This window comes from Littorina saxatilis, linkage group LG2 (assembly GCF_037325665.1).
Source record: "Littorina saxatilis isolate snail1 linkage group LG2, US_GU_Lsax_2.0, whole genome shotgun sequence".
In the NCBI taxonomy this organism is placed as follows: domain Eukaryota; kingdom Metazoa; phylum Mollusca; class Gastropoda; order Littorinimorpha; family Littorinidae; genus Littorina; species Littorina saxatilis.
The window spans coordinates 92,397,280-92,414,741 of record NC_090246.1 but is presented as its reverse complement, the minus strand read 5'-3'; the positions used below and the strand labels follow the sequence as shown (position 1 = coordinate 92,414,741).

At 41.2% G+C, this 17,462-nt stretch overlaps 2 protein-coding genes across 3 annotated transcripts in view; one reads left to right on the top strand and one right to left on the bottom strand.

Annotated features, from left to right (window-relative positions):
• The first annotated feature begins 57 nt into the window (after positions 1-57).
• LOC138960176 (serine hydroxymethyltransferase, cytosolic-like) lies at positions 58-11,983 on the top strand. 2 transcript variants are annotated; one of them, XM_070331948.1, is made up of 8 exons: positions 58-166; positions 4,204-4,438; positions 6,239-6,597; positions 6,966-7,178; positions 7,849-7,962; positions 8,777-8,899; positions 10,393-10,620; positions 11,135-11,983. In XM_070331948.1, exons 2-8 carry the CDS (start codon positions 4,239-4,241, stop codon positions 11,299-11,301), a joined length of 1,404 nt encoding a protein of 467 aa, XP_070188049.1. In that variant the 5' UTR covers positions 58-166; positions 4,204-4,238; the 3' UTR covers positions 11,302-11,983. The 2 variants fall into 2 exon arrangements, with proteins under 2 accessions (XP_070188049.1, XP_070188050.1); XM_070331949.1 differs by lacking the exon at positions 58-166 and adding an exon at positions 1,086-1,108.
• An 873-nt stretch (positions 11,984-12,856) lies between these two features.
• Positions 12,857-17,462, bottom strand: part of LOC138960182 (large ribosomal subunit protein bL12m-like) — a 16,789-nt gene continuing 12,183 nt past the window's right edge. The window contains exons 4-5 of the mRNA XM_070331954.1: positions 14,718-14,855; positions 12,857-13,795 (exon numbers count right to left, since the gene is read on the bottom strand). Of these exons, the coding sequence (XP_070188055.1) occupies positions 13,679-13,795; positions 14,718-14,855 (255 nt within the window). The 3' untranslated portion in view covers positions 12,857-13,678. The remainder of the gene's footprint in view (positions 13,796-14,717; positions 14,856-17,462) is intronic.

The following is a 17,462-nucleotide window of genomic DNA, read 5'->3' as shown; positions in this document are numbered from 1 at the left end:
AAACCAGTATTTTCTTAGCTCAGAAATGATTGGTTCAATGCACTGCACAATCTGCAAGAGGGATTTTCATTCGTCAAAAGGTTGATATAGGCAAATCGGACTCCACGACGGCCGTCTTTCTCTCCACGGAACGATCAGAGTACGTTTCCACGTGCCGACGGTACAGGTGAGTTATCTAATGACCGTGCGACTGTTTGTTTACCAACTTCCTCGCGGTCAAGGCATACTTAGCACGCTGCGGGTCACTGTGATCAAATGTGACTGGAGCCTTTTCCAGCATTTGTCGTCTGCTTTTCGGGAGAAAGCACGAGCGCGCGTATCAGATTCAGAGGCGATTCCGCGCCTAAAATCAGCGTTCGTGATTATCACGTGTAAAGAAAGAAAAAAATGAAAACAAAGACATTTTTTAAGTGGGTTTGAAGGGATGCAGAGAGGAAGAATTAAACACACTAGATCTAGTCTATGTCTAAGACAGTGCCTCTCTCGAAAAGGTCCAAAGAAGAGCAGCCAGATGGGTGTCGCATCGCTTCCGCCAAACCTCCAGCGTCAACAACATGCTCGAAGACCTTGAGTGGCCTACGCTTGAGAGCAGACGGAGGCGAGCGAGACTAACAACCTTCTACAAAGTCCACCACGACCTTGTCGCAGTGAAGAGCAACCTCGCACCAAAGCCAAGCCCACCCAAGTGCACGACCAGACAGACCAACGCTCTGTCCTACGAAATCCCCCACTCTAGGACAGCCTACAGGCAGAAAACATTCTTCCCGCGCACCATTCCAGAGTGGAACCGCCTGCCTGTAGAAACTGCCACAGCGCCATCCCTGGCATCCTTTCAGGCCAGGCTGGCAACTCTCCACTGACCCATCATCCCCCCCCCCTACCCCCAACCTCCCCCCCCCCCCCCCCTGAACTTCACCCCTGACCAAGCAATAGACCGGAACCACCATCACCCAAGCGTAGCAGATTCATCACCATGCTGATGTTGGCTACCTATCACTAAGAAGAAGAAGAAGGATGTCATTCTGAGTGTTATCACTATACAACCAGATCATTCTGTTTGTTTCCGCAAGTTTTATCAACACGCGGTTGTTACTCGATCGGGGTCAAGGTGCGGTAAACATTAAAAACTTATCAGTAAAAATGTTGTAATGGGTTTTGAAATAGTGACTTTGTTTATTACTAATGTGTTATGTGAACGCGAATATGCAGTCAGTAGTTGTCAGCCGTTCCTTAAATTTAATACTAATAATACTAATTGTAATAGAGGGATCTATGATCTATCCACACACAGAATAACCTGCTGATTTTTTTTTAATTTAATTTTTTGTATTTATCAGGTGTACATAGTTGTCAGCCCACAAACATAATTGCACCCTAGCTTGCCTGTACACAACCCAACCATGCTTTTGTTCTGTTTTGCTGTCAATATCTACACTCTGTTCCTTAGTTATTACAGCTAAGTCTTAGTGTGAAGACAGCATAACATTGTAAGCCACAGCTGCCACATCTCATGATTGAACTGATGAAAATTGGCTGTGTTAATTAGACAGTGGGTACGTGTTCTCTAAATATCAATAACCTTCAACTTCAAGATGCACTGCAGATAGAATAATTAGAGGGTTGAAAGAATGATCAGCGGGCAGCATTTATTTACTATATCATACATATGATCTATATTGTAACCAGACTGATCGTTCATTACTCTTGTTTTTTAGTTCACAGGGAAGAGGCTTGAGATTGACTTGAAGAGAATGATACTTATTCCTATCACCAAGTCTTGTTAGAATGAATAAGTAAAAAAAAAAAATTCTCCAGTTGTGTTCAATTTGCTTTCAAAAACAAGCGTGCTCATTGCAAAATTTGCATTTTTCATGTGCAATATTGCTATGCAAAATAGGTCTTCTTTTGCATCAACCTATGCAAATTACCCAAACCCCCTGAGAAAAGACCCTCTGTGTCTACATCATCGTGTGTAATTGTATCACTCTCAATGACCTTTTTTGCACTGCATTCACGTCTCATTTCAAATGAGTGAAATTTTGAGTGTCAGCATGTTGCTCATTTTCATAGTGTGCAGGTGCGAACAGACACAACTTTTGAACAAACAGAAACACATATTTCATATGTAGCTTCAGTCACTCTTCAGTGCTCTACATTCACACTCTGTCTCATCTTGCGTAGACAACTCAAATGAGGATGTTCATGATATATCTTTTTGGAAAAAAGTTTTAAAACTAATGTATTCTTCTCCGATTGCTCAAGTAGGGTTCTGGTTTGGGTCGAAAAGAGAATGAGCGTAAGAGTTGGACATGTTGGTCCTGCCACATTCTTTTAACATTTGTTGTTAATAGTTTACTTTGTGCACTTCATGCAGTCTTTGTTTAATTTCTTTCTATAGAGAATGAATGACAAGATTGTCAATTATTGTACATACATGTATAAATATTTTGTAAGTACATGTAGCTAGTAAGGTCACTCTTCATTGGCTAAATTGACCTATGGACTAGTATTAGGCCAAATTTTTTTTTAAAATCTGATTACCGGTAACATAGGCAAAGAAAATAGGGTCGGTAGGTCGGGATTTTTTTTCCCCTCCAAAAAAACATATTTTTAAGTTATTTTGCCAAAAAAACAAACTTTTTTTTAAAAAATTTTCTTTTTTTTTTCTTTTTCTCCCAAATGCCAAAAAAAGTCTAGGGTCGCGCGAAGAAATGGGTCGGTCGGGATACCGTAAACAGACTATTTTTTGAGTCACTTGAGAAAAAGTGACTCTATGTAATCGGTCAGTGTTAGTCTGTCCGGCCGTCCGTAGACACCACCTTAACGTTGGACTTTTCTCGGAAACTATCAAAGCGATCGGGCTCATATTTTGTTTAGTCGTGACCTCCAATGACCTCTACACTTTAACGATGGTTTCGTTGACCTTTGACCTTTTTCAAGGTCACAGGTCAGCGTCAAAGGAAAAATTAGACATTTTATATCTTTGACAAAGTTCATCGGATGTGATTGAAACTTTGTAGGATTATTCTTTACATCAAAGTATTTACATCTGTAGCCTTTTACGAACGTTATCAGAAAAACAAGGGAGATAACAAGCCTTTTCTGTTCGGCAACACACAACTTAACGTTGGGCTTTTCTCGGAAACTATAAAAGTGACCGGGCTCAAATTTTATGTGAACGTGACTCATTGTGTTGTGAATAGCAATTTCTTCCTGTCCATCTGATGCCTCATATAATATTCAGAACTGCGAAAGTGACTCGATCGAGCGTTTGCTCTTCTTGTTTGTGTGTGGCCTTAGCTGTGTTGCTGTTATGTAATAGTTTATCAGTGCTGATGTCAGGGGAGGGTACGATGACTTGAAAGTTCATTGATGTCTCTCTGGCCATTAGATGCTGTATTCAACTCTAGTCCTTGACACATTTCAGGCAGTAGGATCCTAATTCTGTTATTGGAAACAAATAAAAACAGAGGACTGAAAGACAGGAGTTTTGGGTTTAATACATGTATGTGCAAATGTTATGGTCTGATTGTTCACTGCATTTACCTACTGTACTTGTGGTTAGAACTAGAAGGTAAAACCTGCCCTAGGGACAACCTCTCCATAACAACCGCCTGACTAGCTTTATTTGTTTATAATTTACCTTTCAATAGCGACCGCTTGTCTGTAACAACCACATTTGGTGGGCCTCTAAGGTGGCCGTAATAGACAGGTTGTCCCCCGAAATCGGCGTATGGCTGCCTAAATGGCGGGGTAAAAACGGTCATACACGTACAAATTCCACTCGTGCAAAAAACATGAGTGAACGTGGGAGTCTAAGCCCATGAACAAACTAAGAAGAAGAAGAAGACAGGTTTGACTGTAGTAATACTAATAGTATGAATAAGGGCACACGTCTTTTTCATTTTCATGTGCCAGACAATTTTTTTAATTTTATTTAGGCCAAAAAAAAAAGGTCTGTTTACGGTAACATAGGCCAAAAAAATAGGGTCGGTAGGTCTTTTTTTTTTTTTTTTTTTTTTAATTCTCAAAAAACCCCATATTTTTACGTTGTTTTGCTTTTTTTTTTTTTTCCCCCCAAATGCCAAAAAAAAGTCTAGGGTCGCGCGAAAAAAATAGGGTCGGTCGGGTTACCGTAAACAGACCTTTTTTTTTTTTTTTTGGCCTTATAAGCAGAACCTGATGAATGTCTGTATTTTTCAGAACTTTTGGTTGTGAGCTGAACTCCATCACACAAAATGGCTGGCGACAGATTCTGGCTGCAGGATGACATCCAGATGGATGACCCGGAGATGTACGGTCTCATTCGCGCTGAGAAGGACCGACAGCGCAAGGGGCTGGAGATGATTGCGTCAGAGAATTTTGCCAGCAAATCCACACTGCAGGCTCTGGGGTCCTGTCTCAACAACAAGTACTCTGAGGGGCAGCCAGGGCAAAGGTGAGAGGGCAGTCCCCCACATGGTTGATTTTAATTACAGTGGACCTCCCCTTGTAAGACAAAAAAGGGCTGCCTGAATGGCGGGGTAAAAACCCACTCGCGCAGAAACATGAGTGAACGTGGGAGGTTCAGCCCAAGAACAAAGACGAAGAAAAAGTAAGACCTAAAAATGCCTGAAAAATCATATCTTACAAGGGAAGGTGTCCAAATAAAAATGGTGGTAAGTTTACAGATGAGATATATTATTTACAGATGTTATTAATAAAAGAAAATATATTGAAAACTAGGGTCTTGAAACAGGGGTGATCTCACAAGAGGGGTTCCACTGTACTCTGGAAAAGCTGTTGTAGACATTGAAGTATTCTACTTCTCACTACTTAAATGGGAAATGCATCAACTAGATAAATTATTTCACATTTTAAAAGCTAAACAACGAAGTGACTGTGGTAAGATGAACAAAGTTAAAAAAAACAAAGCATTATAAAGTTTGAGCAAATTTTGAAATGTAAATGTGGATAGTTTGAAGATATTTTAGCCACCATGATGAGATGATATAGATTGACATGAAAATTAAGTACAATGTTTGACCTGGTAAGTGCTGCAGATGGGTTTTTGACTCACATGCGAAGCAAAAGTGAGTCTATGTACTCACCCGAGTCGTCCGTCCGGAAAACTTTAACGTTGGATATTTCTTGGACACTATTCAGTCTATCAGTACCAAATTTGGCAAGATGGTGTATGATGACAAGGCCCCAAAAAACATACATAGCATCTTGACCTTGCGTCAAGGTCGCAGGGGCCATAAATGTTGTCTAAAAAACAGCTATTTTTCCCATTTTTCCCATTTTCTCTGAAGTTTTTGAGATTCAATACCTCATCTATATATGATATATAGGGCAAAGTAAGCCCCATCTTTTGATACCAGTTTGGTTTACCTTGCTTCAAGGTCAAGGTCACAGGAGCTCTTCAAAGTTGGATTGTATACATATTTTGAAGTGACCTTGACCCTGAACTATGGAAGATAACTGTTTCAAACTTAAAAATCATGTGGGGCACATGTTATGCTTTCATCATGAGACACATTTGGTCACATATGATCAAGGTCAAGGTCACTTTGACCCTTAGGCCCAAAAAAAAAATAGGTGTGGTTACGGTAACAAGCCAAAAAAAATAGGGTAGGTAGGTAGGCAATCACTTTTTTTTTTTTAAACTTTTTTTTCTAATGTGTACAAATTAAACCTACTTGACAGGGAAATAAGTGTGCGACACGGGCGCTTTCGCTTTCATTGCGTTTTTTGCACTCGGTTTTTTTGTTTTTTTTGTTTTTTTGTTTTTTGACAAATGTAATAAAAAGTTATAGGATCGGCCCCTAAAAATAGGGTAGGTCGGGTTACCGTAACCACACCTATTTTATTTTTAGGCCTTATGAAATGTGACCAAAATAAGGTAGTGAACCACTAAAAGTGACCCTATCTCATGGTAGAAAGAGCCAATAAGCACCATTGTACTTCCTATGTCTTGAATTAACAGCTTTGTGTTGCATGACCTTGGGTCAAGGTCACATGTATTTTGGTAGGAAAAATGTGTAAAGCAGTTCTTAGTGTATGTCATTGCTAGGTTTAGTTATTTGACCTTGACCCTGAAGGTAAAGGTCAAGGTCAAGCATGTGAGTCGTATGGGCTTTGCCCTTCTTGTTTTCTATTGATAATATACAATAAACTTCATTTTTTAGTAAGTCAGTATCACAACTGAAACGGGTAAAGTTCATGGCTCAGTACGTTAAATCCCCTTGTTTTTCAGATACTATGGTGGCAATGAGATTATCGACAAGGTGGAACGGCTCTGTCAGCAGAGGGCGCTGGAGGCGTATGGCCTGAATCCGGAGGAATGGGGCGTCAACGTACAGCCTCACTCTGGGTCTCCGGCAAACTTTGCCGTCTACACAGCCATTGTGGAGCCTCATGGGCGTATCATGGGACTGTATTTGCCCGACGGCGGCCATCTTTCTCATGGCTTCATGACGCAGCAGAAGAAGGTGTCGGCCACATCTGTGTTCTTCGAGTCGTTCCCCTACAAGCTGGATCCCGCCACTGGCTTGATCGACTACGACAAGCTGGAGGAAAACTCAAAGCTCTTCTTGCCAAAGATGATCGTTGCTGGTGTGTTGGATTTTGATCCCTTTCTCTGTTTTTCTCCCTTTCCAAGTGCCTTTTTACTTTTAGAGACTCTCACTCTCTGGATTGACAGTGACGTCAAACTTTGTGTTTGACTTGTGTCCTATTGTTTTGATTACATGTAATTTGTATTGTTTTATGCAGATAATGTGTTGACCAAGGGGAAGATCTCCGTCAGAATTCAGTGTTTTGTTCCCTGATTTACACTTCCAATGCATACTAAAATGTGTAAATTATGTAACATAAGAACAGTTCAGTGTGTGACAGGCATTTTTGTAAGGCTGCTCAACCCTGTTTCCATGAAGTTCGCTTTTGTTCATTCTCATTTGAATTGGAAATCTCTTCCTTTGCAGGTGTAAGCTGTTACTCGCGCAACTTGGACTACAAGCGATTCAGGCAGATAGCGGATGATGTCGACGCCTACCTGCTGGCGGACATGGCCCACATCAGCGGTCTGGTGGCTGCCGGCGTTGTCCCCAGCCCCTTCGAGTACTGTGACATCGTCACCACCACCACCCACAAGACTCTGCGAGGACCACGCTCTGGCATGATCTTCTTCAGAAAAGGTGAACTGGAGAAAACCTGATGAGGCTTTTGTCTCTCTCTCAATGCCCGTCACTCCTGTCAGGGTATGGGCCGCCAACAACAGCTCTCCAGAGTCCTCTGTCCTGGGCCATCTTTTCTATCTGACTCCAGGTGTAGCCCATCTTTCTGGTGTCGGCCTCCAGGTCGCGTCGCCAGGTGTTTCTTGGACGGCCTCTCTTTCGCTTGCCCTGGGGGTTCCACCTCAGCGCTTGTCTGGTGATGTTGGTTGATGGTTTGCGGAGGGTGTGTCCAATCCATCCCCATCTCCTTTTCCTGATTAGTTCTTCTGCCGGAAGTTGGGAGGCTTTTGTGAACGTGCAGTTTGGTGCAGTTTTGAAGAAAGCTAAGACAGAACCTTAATCTGCCTTGGATATTTCTTTGTGTGTGTTTGGTTTCTTTACTGATTGTTATATTCAATGCAGTAAATGTTTGTCTTTTTGGCACCCCCTCCCCCATCCAGAGCTGTTTTCAAGAAAGATAATTGGAGAATTCTCAGAAAACTGGAATAGATTGTGAAGGAAACAATACATTTCCATGGCTCTGTTTCTCCATTGAATTTTGTGGCGATACTTAATGTGAGACCTTCATACATTTTTTTAACTTTTACTTTATTTTTCGGGTCTTGAAACAAAGATGTTGAATGATGTACAGGTGTGCGACGGGTGCAGAAGAACGGAGACAAGCTGATGTACAACCTGGAGAAGAAGATCAACGAAGCCGTGTTCCCAGGGCTGCAGGGGGGGCCTCACAATCATCAGATTGCAGGTCAGTGGCAGGACAGAGTGCTCCGTTTCAGATCTCTGATTAGTAGTGAAGTGCATATTCTCGTGCTGTTATTTCTTGTCAGTAATCAATCAATCAATGAGTCTTATATCGCGCATATTCCGTGGGTACAGTTCTAGGCGCTCCGCAGTGATGCCGTGTGAGATGAAATTTTATACGGCCAGTAGATTGCAGCCATTTCGGCGCATATTTACCTTTCACGGCCTATTATTCCAAGTCACACGGGTATAGGTAGACAATTATTAACTGTGCCTAAGCAATTTTGCCAGGAAAGACCCTTTTGTCAATCGTGGGATCTTTAACGTGCACACCCAATGTAGTGTACACGGGGGAGGTTCGGACACCGAAGAGAGTCTGCACACAAAGTTGACTCTGTGAAATAAATTTCCGCCGAACCTGGGATCGAACTCACGCTGACAGCGGCCAACTGAATACAAATCCAGCGCGCTACCAACTGAGCTATATCCCCGCCCAGAGTTGTAGAGTGCAAAGAATAAGGTCTGAATGTGATGTTCTACAACAACTAAAAACTTATTTTGTGTTTAGGTAGTTTTCCTTTTTCGTGTGTTGTCCATTAAATTTAAATTTGTTATGATTTAAACTAATGTTCCTTTTGTGATTAAATAATCACAGATGTGCTTTCATGGCTGAAGCCTTCACACCGATGTCCTTGAGCTATGCAGATAATGATGTGTTTTTGTCTTTTCGCTTTTGATTGCAAAGATATGCTATAATTATTTTGCTTTGTTGGCACACAAAAGTGGGTGAATAAGAGTGTTGTGTTGTTGCATTGCAGCGGTGGCTGTGGCCTTGAAGCAGGCCAAGACGCCAGAGTTCAAGGTCTATCAGCAGCAGGTTGTGGCCAATGCCAAGGTCATGGCCAAGGCCCTGATTGATCGGGGTTACACCATTGTGTCAGGTAAAAGAAAAACATTGGTTGGAATTGAAAATTATGATTAATTGTAGTGATAGCATAATTTTATTGAACAGTTTAAAATAGATTACAGTCATACCTACTATGTTGGCAAATTTGTCCTGTGAGTCTGGCTCTGTCGTGAGTTGAAATTCAAGCGCCCGTCATCTACGTTACCATCATGTAGCTTGAATACACATTTATATAGTATGACTAAATCACGAAGGGCATCCATTATCCCATGTTGGTGAACCATTTAAGCTACAAAAAAGCCACACATTTTTGTGGAACTTTTCTAAATCTATTTGTACAGGGATCGCGTTTACCGGTAATTTCCGGTATTTTACCGGTTAAGATTCGCCAATACCGAAAAAAAAAGTGGATGTCGGTCAGACGTACCGATTGTTATTTGGTTTGACCGATAAAAAAAAAGTAGTAATTACAAAACTCGTTTGTCAGTACGAGGGGGAGAGAGAGAGAGAGAGAGAGAGAGAGAGAGAGAGAGAGAGAGAGAGAGAGAGAGAGAGACAGAGAGAGAGAGACTCAGAACTTTATTACAAAAGGAGAGAGAGAGAGAGAGAGAGAGAGAGAGAGATTTGGATGGCTTGTTGTGACAGCACTACAATGTTGCGATTATGTCTCCATTGATGACACTTGATGTCAAGGTGTCAAACATGACGTCAAAAATAACAAGAAGGCGAGCTCCGAAATGTCTTTCAGTACGATTGTGCCAGATCTAAAGTATTTGCTAGCAGATTATTTGAGCAATGTAGGTGATCAGGGAGCGGAGAAATCTTTCTTGTCGCCGAGAAAAAGATCTACACACACAGACATCAGACATCATACTTTTCGCGCCATTTCTTTCGGTTCCCGCTCCATCGTAAAATCTTTCAGTTTATGAGAAACTGAAAGACAATAAGGGACGGCGTCTAACTATAGCCGACATAGCATTATACCGGGAAATCACGTACTCACACCAGCTTAGATCTTTGTCTACATACAGTTGATTATTGTGAGGCGAAAGTGAAACTGTAACAGTAAGTAACTAGTGAGTAAGTCTTCCAGTTGCGTGATTACTTTTTGCTTTCCTATTTTATTTCGGAAGTCTCTCTCTCTCTCTCTCTCTCTCTCTCTCTCTCTCTCTCTCTCTCTCTCTCTCTCTCTCTCTCTCTCACACAGCGGCTGCTGATGTGTCACTGTCAAGTTGTGCGACAGTTGCTTTGAGGGGGGGGGGGGGGGGGGGGGGGGGGGGGGGGGGGAGAAAAAACGTCCGCATATCACTGACATTGATAAACATTGATTTAATGTATTTGTAAGTCATTGTTTGTCTTTTACTGGTTGCCTTGGCAAGCTTACCGATTTTCGTGAGAGCCTTGTAGCCAGCTCATGACGTCATACCGGTTTGAAAAATACCAAGCGCGATCACTGTTGTAGCTTCTTATTGACATTGGGTGTCGTACAGAATGAAGCATTTCATGAAACTGTTTTTTTGTTACCAGGTGGCACAGACACTCACTTGGTCCTGGTGGACCTCAGGCCACAGAAAGTGGATGGTGCTCGTGCCGAGAAGGTTCTGGAAGAAATTGGCATTGCCGTCAACAAGAACACCTGCCCAGGTGACAAGTCAGCTCTGAAACCCAGCGGACTGCGATTGGGCACACCTGCTCTGACATCGCGCAACTTGATGGAGGGGGACATGGAGAAAGTCATTGAGTTCTTCCATGAAGGTAAGTGCCTGGCAAAGAATCTGTTGCCCGTACCTGCAGGATTTGAAAACGAAGTGGGGAGGTGTGGGGTAGAAATTGGCTCTGTCAGTGGCTTCCCTCCTTTACTTACCTCGATACAGACCTGCCTGACCTGTGTGATACCTCAAGTGTAGCAATTAACATTTTTTTTAATATTCAGTGTAGCAAATTGTGTTTTAATGTAGCATTGTGTAAAAATGTTTGTACATCCACATTCAGGCTTTTTTTGTGCAAGAATATATACATTGTTTAAAAGTTTATTTAGAAAAAGGAAACATAATGGCCAAAAGAGAATGTCTGCAGTGATACTTTTCAGTGTGGAGAATGTTTTATGACACATTTTTGAACAAGTCCATGTTTAGGGCATTGAACAATGGATTAGGTTGCTGCTTCTTCAGTAATCATGTTAGGAAGTACCTGTACAGGATTTTGTTTGAACCTGATTAATCAGTGATTTCCACATACTGATTCTTTGTTCATTTCATTTTCATTCCAGCAATGGTGATTACAAAAGAAGTAAACTCCAGCTGTGGGCCTCTTATCAAAGAGTTCAAAGCCAAGATTGATGAAGACCCCGCAGTTCGGGCCAAAATCATGGCATTGAAGCAGAAAGTGGAGGACTTTGCTGTCACCTTCCCCATGCCTGGTTTTGACGACTGGTAGGCGGTGTGCACTTGCGGGCATCTCGCTTTTGCTTGTCTTGCTGTTTCTGAAACTTTTTGGAGCTGCAGCTGATGTGTCTAATAAATTGGAAATCCTGCCAGTGTGTCCCTTATTTTTGTTATCTAGAGCCTTTTTTTGGTCTAATTTTGAGATTTGTAAATGAGGGGTATTACTTGTACTTTGTATAGTTTTGTTGCATAATATTTTAAGATTTAATGTTTTTAGGATAGGTTCCATACCTGAGATCATTTTGCTCATGTGTAGTTGAAGGCCGGCTGAAGCACAAACTTTTGTCATCAGGAAAACAAATGGTCGTTTTGTTTACAAATTACACTGCTTTCATTATTACATCACTCACTACAAGGCAGCCAAGCTCAAATGTGAGGCTGTCTTGTGGATGGTAGGAGAAAAGAATGTAGTTATTTATGAAACTGAATTGTAACTGTTGGATGAATGGAGTGGTCATAATGAGAAAGTAAAACTGGCCGACATGGTTGTTGTGTGGTCACCCTTTACACTGAGAATATCAGTTTGAATCTGAAGTGTGCCACCTGAATTGTTGGAAGCCATTTTCTTGCCTGTATGTATGCTTTTTGTGTGAATGTATGTGAAGCAAGAACTGCCATATCTTAACACTTCAGACCATCACATGCAATGAATAAAACCAGATAACAAACCATAACCTTTGCTTGTTCTGTGGGATTGAAAAGAGCCGTTGTTTTGATCTTTGAATTGGGAGTGCAAACCTGTATTCCTCTGACCGTTCTCTACTCTCTTCACCTGTCTTTTGCTCCGAGCGTTGTTCCTTCACTACATCAGTACATGTTCAAGAAATTTATCATTTTATGTACCTGCTGCTCGCACTAAAGAGTGCAACTTATTGTAATTTATCCTAGGCATTCATTACTACTGTCAAGTATCATGCAGTTAGCACTTGTTCAATATCGAACAGCAAGGCAATTTATATAGGAACCTTGTCAAGCTGGGTCAGTGGGACATTTACACAGAATTCCTACCATATCTGAGCTCTTGACAACCGTAACATCTGACAACCTCAGACAAGCAGTGGTTTATACAGACACTTTTCTGGAAGAAAAGTTACTGCATGACATCCATTTTTTCAATCAAATAATTCACACAACTAATATTACTAAAATTGCTGAGAATGGCAGTTGTTCCGGCTTCCTTATCACCTTTGTTGAATTGAAAATCGCCTTCACAGGTCACGCTACAGCCTCTTCAAAAAGGGTACCTCCAGAATCGATCCAACTTGAACATTTTATCATATTTGAAATTAACAAAACAATTCATGAGCCAAAAAAAAGAACTTGTGCACACAAGTAGAAAACGACCTATCGACTTGCTAATTTTTGATGCGCTGTAAATCCATGTCAACGGAGGCAGGTGTCGACTAACCCCTTTCAACGTTTTTTGACAAGGCAGAAGTAGAAGTAAGGCCCAACAGAATGCCAATAATTTGAAAGAATTGTGCAGGTACTACAGAATAAAATATACACACACACTCGCACACACTACTCCAAGCAGAGCACCAACGTTTGGTAACATTCATACAAAGATTTATTCAAATGTTCATCATCACACATAAACAACACAAAATGCTTGTATCCTCTTAAGAGTCATTCAGACACCTTCCATGAATTCTACCAGATACGAAACCATGCCGCATGACAGAACAGCTTACAGCTGTACAATGGTAACACACTTCTGATCATCTGTTTTGGCACTGTTGATCACACATGCTTCTGCATAGTTCAGCCCATTGCCTCTTCTCATGTCCATTATTTTTTAGATAATTGGTGAACAGTGAAAATTAGTGCCGAGACATAAGATACTTGATGACTACAAGTACAAAACCTACCAATTGTATGAACTGCTCGATGTAAAATATAAGCACATCAATAGCTTATAAATGTGAGCAAATAACACATGAACTAAATTTAACAATGACAATACTTTCTGTTGCATGAAAAAAATTAAGACTTGCTCTAATCTCACACTTATAACTTTCCTTGTTAACAAATCAATAACCTACATCCTCTCCTCCTCCAGAATATTGTGATTTTCCCCAAGATAACTTTCTGTATTACCCATTCTACTTACCTTCTAGGTCTGATTTTGTTATTCTGCAGAAAAATCAAAAGCAATCGTGTCGAAAATAACATTACATTATCTCAACTGTGGTCATTTTGTTGGAACAAACCCACAAAAACAAAGGCTTTCTTTTGACGCAAACAACAAAAGAAAGCACCACCACGCCGACAACCTTTTACTGTCTGCAAAGGTGATCCATATCTGCTACAAAAAGGCTTGCATCCTTTCACGTTTCAAACAGTTCATCAGCCGTGGTGACCAGGTTTCATTCAACCTCAACCGACCCTCCAGCAGCAATTAATTCTTCTTTCAGTTTTTCGGCTTCATCCTTGGGTAAGTCGGCCTTCACAACTTGAGGTGTGCTCTCCACAAATTTCTTGGCCTGCGAAGTACAACAACAGCCAATTAGCAACAGGACTGCAGTATTTTACAGGAGCTGTGCTGACTTTTGAGTGACTAAGACCAATTATGCACAGCACTATGACAAAAACGCATACCAAGACATTTTACATAAGAAATTCTATCACAAGGTGTGATGGTGATTTTTTAGTCAATGATGTACATGTAATATTATTGTGCATGTATTCTGAGATGAAATTTTGCAGCAAACCGCTACCGACTTCACAAATGTCCGATAAAGTTTAAACAACAAATACTGCATTCATTCAGAACAGACTGGTCATTTTTCTTTGAGCGACCCCTCTGCATAAGGTTATGAAGGAAGATCAACATTACAGCTGAGTGAAAATATTATGGAGAACTAGATTTAGTACTCCAAGTAATGTGATACCTGTCACAAGACATCCTCTCACAAGGAGACCTCATATTATTTTACCCATAAAAATTAAAATGCTCTCTAACACTGCACATGGAAATTAAGAGGTCAGTGACATTCTTGTTTGTAACTGTTTTCTTCTTGGTCTGCTTGCATCTTGGACTGAACAACCTGATGTCATACTTTGTGTGTATAAATCTGCATGTATTTTCATTTTCATTACTTTATTGTCCCATCGCTGGGAAATTCGGGTCGCTTCCTCCCAGTGGAAAGCTAGCAGCAACGGAGTCGCGCTACCCAGGTGTCTGCGTGTTTAGGTGTATTCAGCCACCTGCACTTATGGCAAAATGACCAAGGTCTTTTACGTGCCATTGTGATGACACGGGGGTGGGACATGGCTTCCGTCTCTGGGTCTGCACATAAAGTTGACCCGTGTCCATCCCGGCCCGAATTCGAACCTGCGACCTTTCGATCACAAGTCCAGTGCTCTACCAACTGAGCTACCGGGAAAATGAAGACAAAGTCCTACCTGGACAAGGTTCATGTTGGGTACCAAAGCTTTGATGGCTTTGATCAATTGTACTTTCTTGCCCTCATCAAACTTGGTCAGCTTCACTGTAAATGCCATCTTCTCTTGACGGGGGGCAACTTCCTCCTCCTCTTCCTCCTGTGAAAAAACCCTAATTACCACAAGAAAGTACAAACGCATACACTACCACAAAAAATACCCCCAAACAAACACCCGCACAGTACACACACTACCACAAACAGTACACACACTACCACAAACAGTACACACGCTACCACAAACAGTACACACACTACCACAAACAGTACACACACTACCACAAACAGTACACACACAAACAAAAAGCACATTTCATTCATTCATGTATCCAAGTTACCTTGAAGATACTGAATAGAAAAACTTTATGTAAATCAAATGTATAAAATAAAATAACAAGAAGAGCAAACGCTCGATCGAGTCACTTTCGCAGTTCTGAATATTATATGAGGCATCAGATGGACAGGAAGAAATTGCTATTCACAACACAATACAGATGTAAATAATTTGATGTAAAGAATAATCCTATAAAGTTTTAATCAAATCCGATGAATAGTTTCAGAGATATGATATTTCAATTTTTTTCCTTCAAGACATACCTGTGACCTTGAAAAAGGTCAAAGGTCACCAAAGCAGACGTCAAAGTGTAGAGGTCACTGGGAGTCACGTTCACATAAAATTTGAGCCCGGTCACTTTTATAGTTTCCGAGAAAAGCCCAACGTTAAGTTGTGTGTTGCCGAACAGAAAAGGCTAGTTATCTCCCTTGTTTTTCTGATAACGTTCGTAAAAGGCTACAGATGTAAATACTTTGATGTAAAGAATAATCCTACAAAGTTTCAATCACATCCGATGAACTTTGTCAAAGATATAAAATGTCTAATTTTTCCTTTGACGCTGACCTGTGACCTTGAAAAAGGTCAAAGGTCAACGAAACCATCGTTAAAGTGTAGAGGTCATTGGAGGTCACGACTAAACAAAATATGAGCCCGATCGCTTTGATAGTTTCCGAGAAAAGTCCAACATTAAGGTGGTGTCTACGGACGGCCGGCCGGCCGGCCGGACAGACTAACACTGACCGATTACATAGAGTCACTTTTTCTCAAGTGACTCAAAAACCTCTTTTACTGCTTATATGTTATTAATCATGTACCAAACCTTTCTTTTGTTTAACCACCTGACTATGAAATAGTACAAGCAAACAAAAACAAATTTCAGAAGGCTAAAAAATGTGCATGTCGGTTACTCTTTTTTTTTGGGGGGGGGGGGGGGGGGGGGGGGGCAGTTGACATATTTATTTGTTATCATTTACAAGAGCATGTGGCTTTTTATTAGCTGGAAAACAAGCCAGCTGTATCCCCACAATGGTTGGGAAGAGTAAATTTCCTTGTAAAGTCTGCAAACGCGAGTTTTGTCATCTGAAATAAATATTTTATTTTGAAGTGTCAAAAAAAGTTCTACAGTCAGAAGAAAAAAATAAGACCGTCTGGGAATCGGGAGCATTGATTTTTTGCTTGGCCTTTAACACCCTGGTGTGAAGCCCAGAGTGTTAAAGCCCCCAAGCCAGAAATGAGATTCAGCACTTGTAAAGGCAATTTAACGGCCTAACTAAAATACATAGCTGGCAAAATAAAGTAGTGGACTCAGAAAGATTGCTCTTAAGGCTGGAGCACACTTTGGAAAGTACGTTGGAGTAGCCTCCCTTCTACGTTGGAGTAGCCTCCCTTCCCGGATTTAGAACGCGTTTCGTGTCGTAACAGATTATCCACTTACTAGCCATATCCGTATGCAAAATAATGAAATAAACATTAGGAAATGGCAGACGTTTACAAATATCGACATTCTCTATCAGTGCAATAAAAAACAATCGTTAGAACTTGCATTTACGACATGTCGTGCGTGAGAACGTGTCAGTAAACAAGCACTTTTTGCCTTGCTGAAGAACCCCACGAGTCAAGCTAAAACAGACGACAAGTAATGGAAAGCAGTCTGCGGATAAACATAACACACTACTGATGAAAAAGTGTGTTCATCCCTGCTCTGGATAAAAGACATCGGACTGATGACAACGTGGCAGCGTTCACGCGAAAAGATTTTTTTTCAGATTATCGCTTCTACATTTTATTGCACGTACTTGGGGCTGATCTGAATTTCTGAAAGATGACAAATCGGTCTTGTGAGTTGAGAACCACATGTTCTTTGCCGACAGAAATCACGATGGGACAAGATGTAGATTGTGTTGAAGAGATGTTTGCAGATTATCGCATCTACATTTTATTGCTCAGATCAATGCACGTAGTTGGGGTAGATCTAAATTTCGCAATGGAAGACGACAAATCCGTCTTGTGAGTTAAGAACCACACGTTCTTTGGCGGCAGAAATCACTATGGGACAAGATGAGGATTGTGTTGAGGGGCTAATACTGACTGACTTTAGATGAAGAGTTCCTAGACTGCCTGGTTTTTGTAGAGAGGCATCATGATGATATCCTGGGTTATTTTTACGTTCTTGGTGACAACGCGCCAGAATCGCACGAAGATCGAACTCTCGAAGAAAACAAGTTTATCGCTGAACATCGGAAATGTGAAATGCTCTTCCTGTCTGACCAGTCTCCCCGTTAAATCCACAGGCTACATTATTTATCAGGTAACTTACCAAACCGGAGTGTGTGTGTGTGTGTGTGTGTGTGTGTGTGTGTGTGTGTGTACACC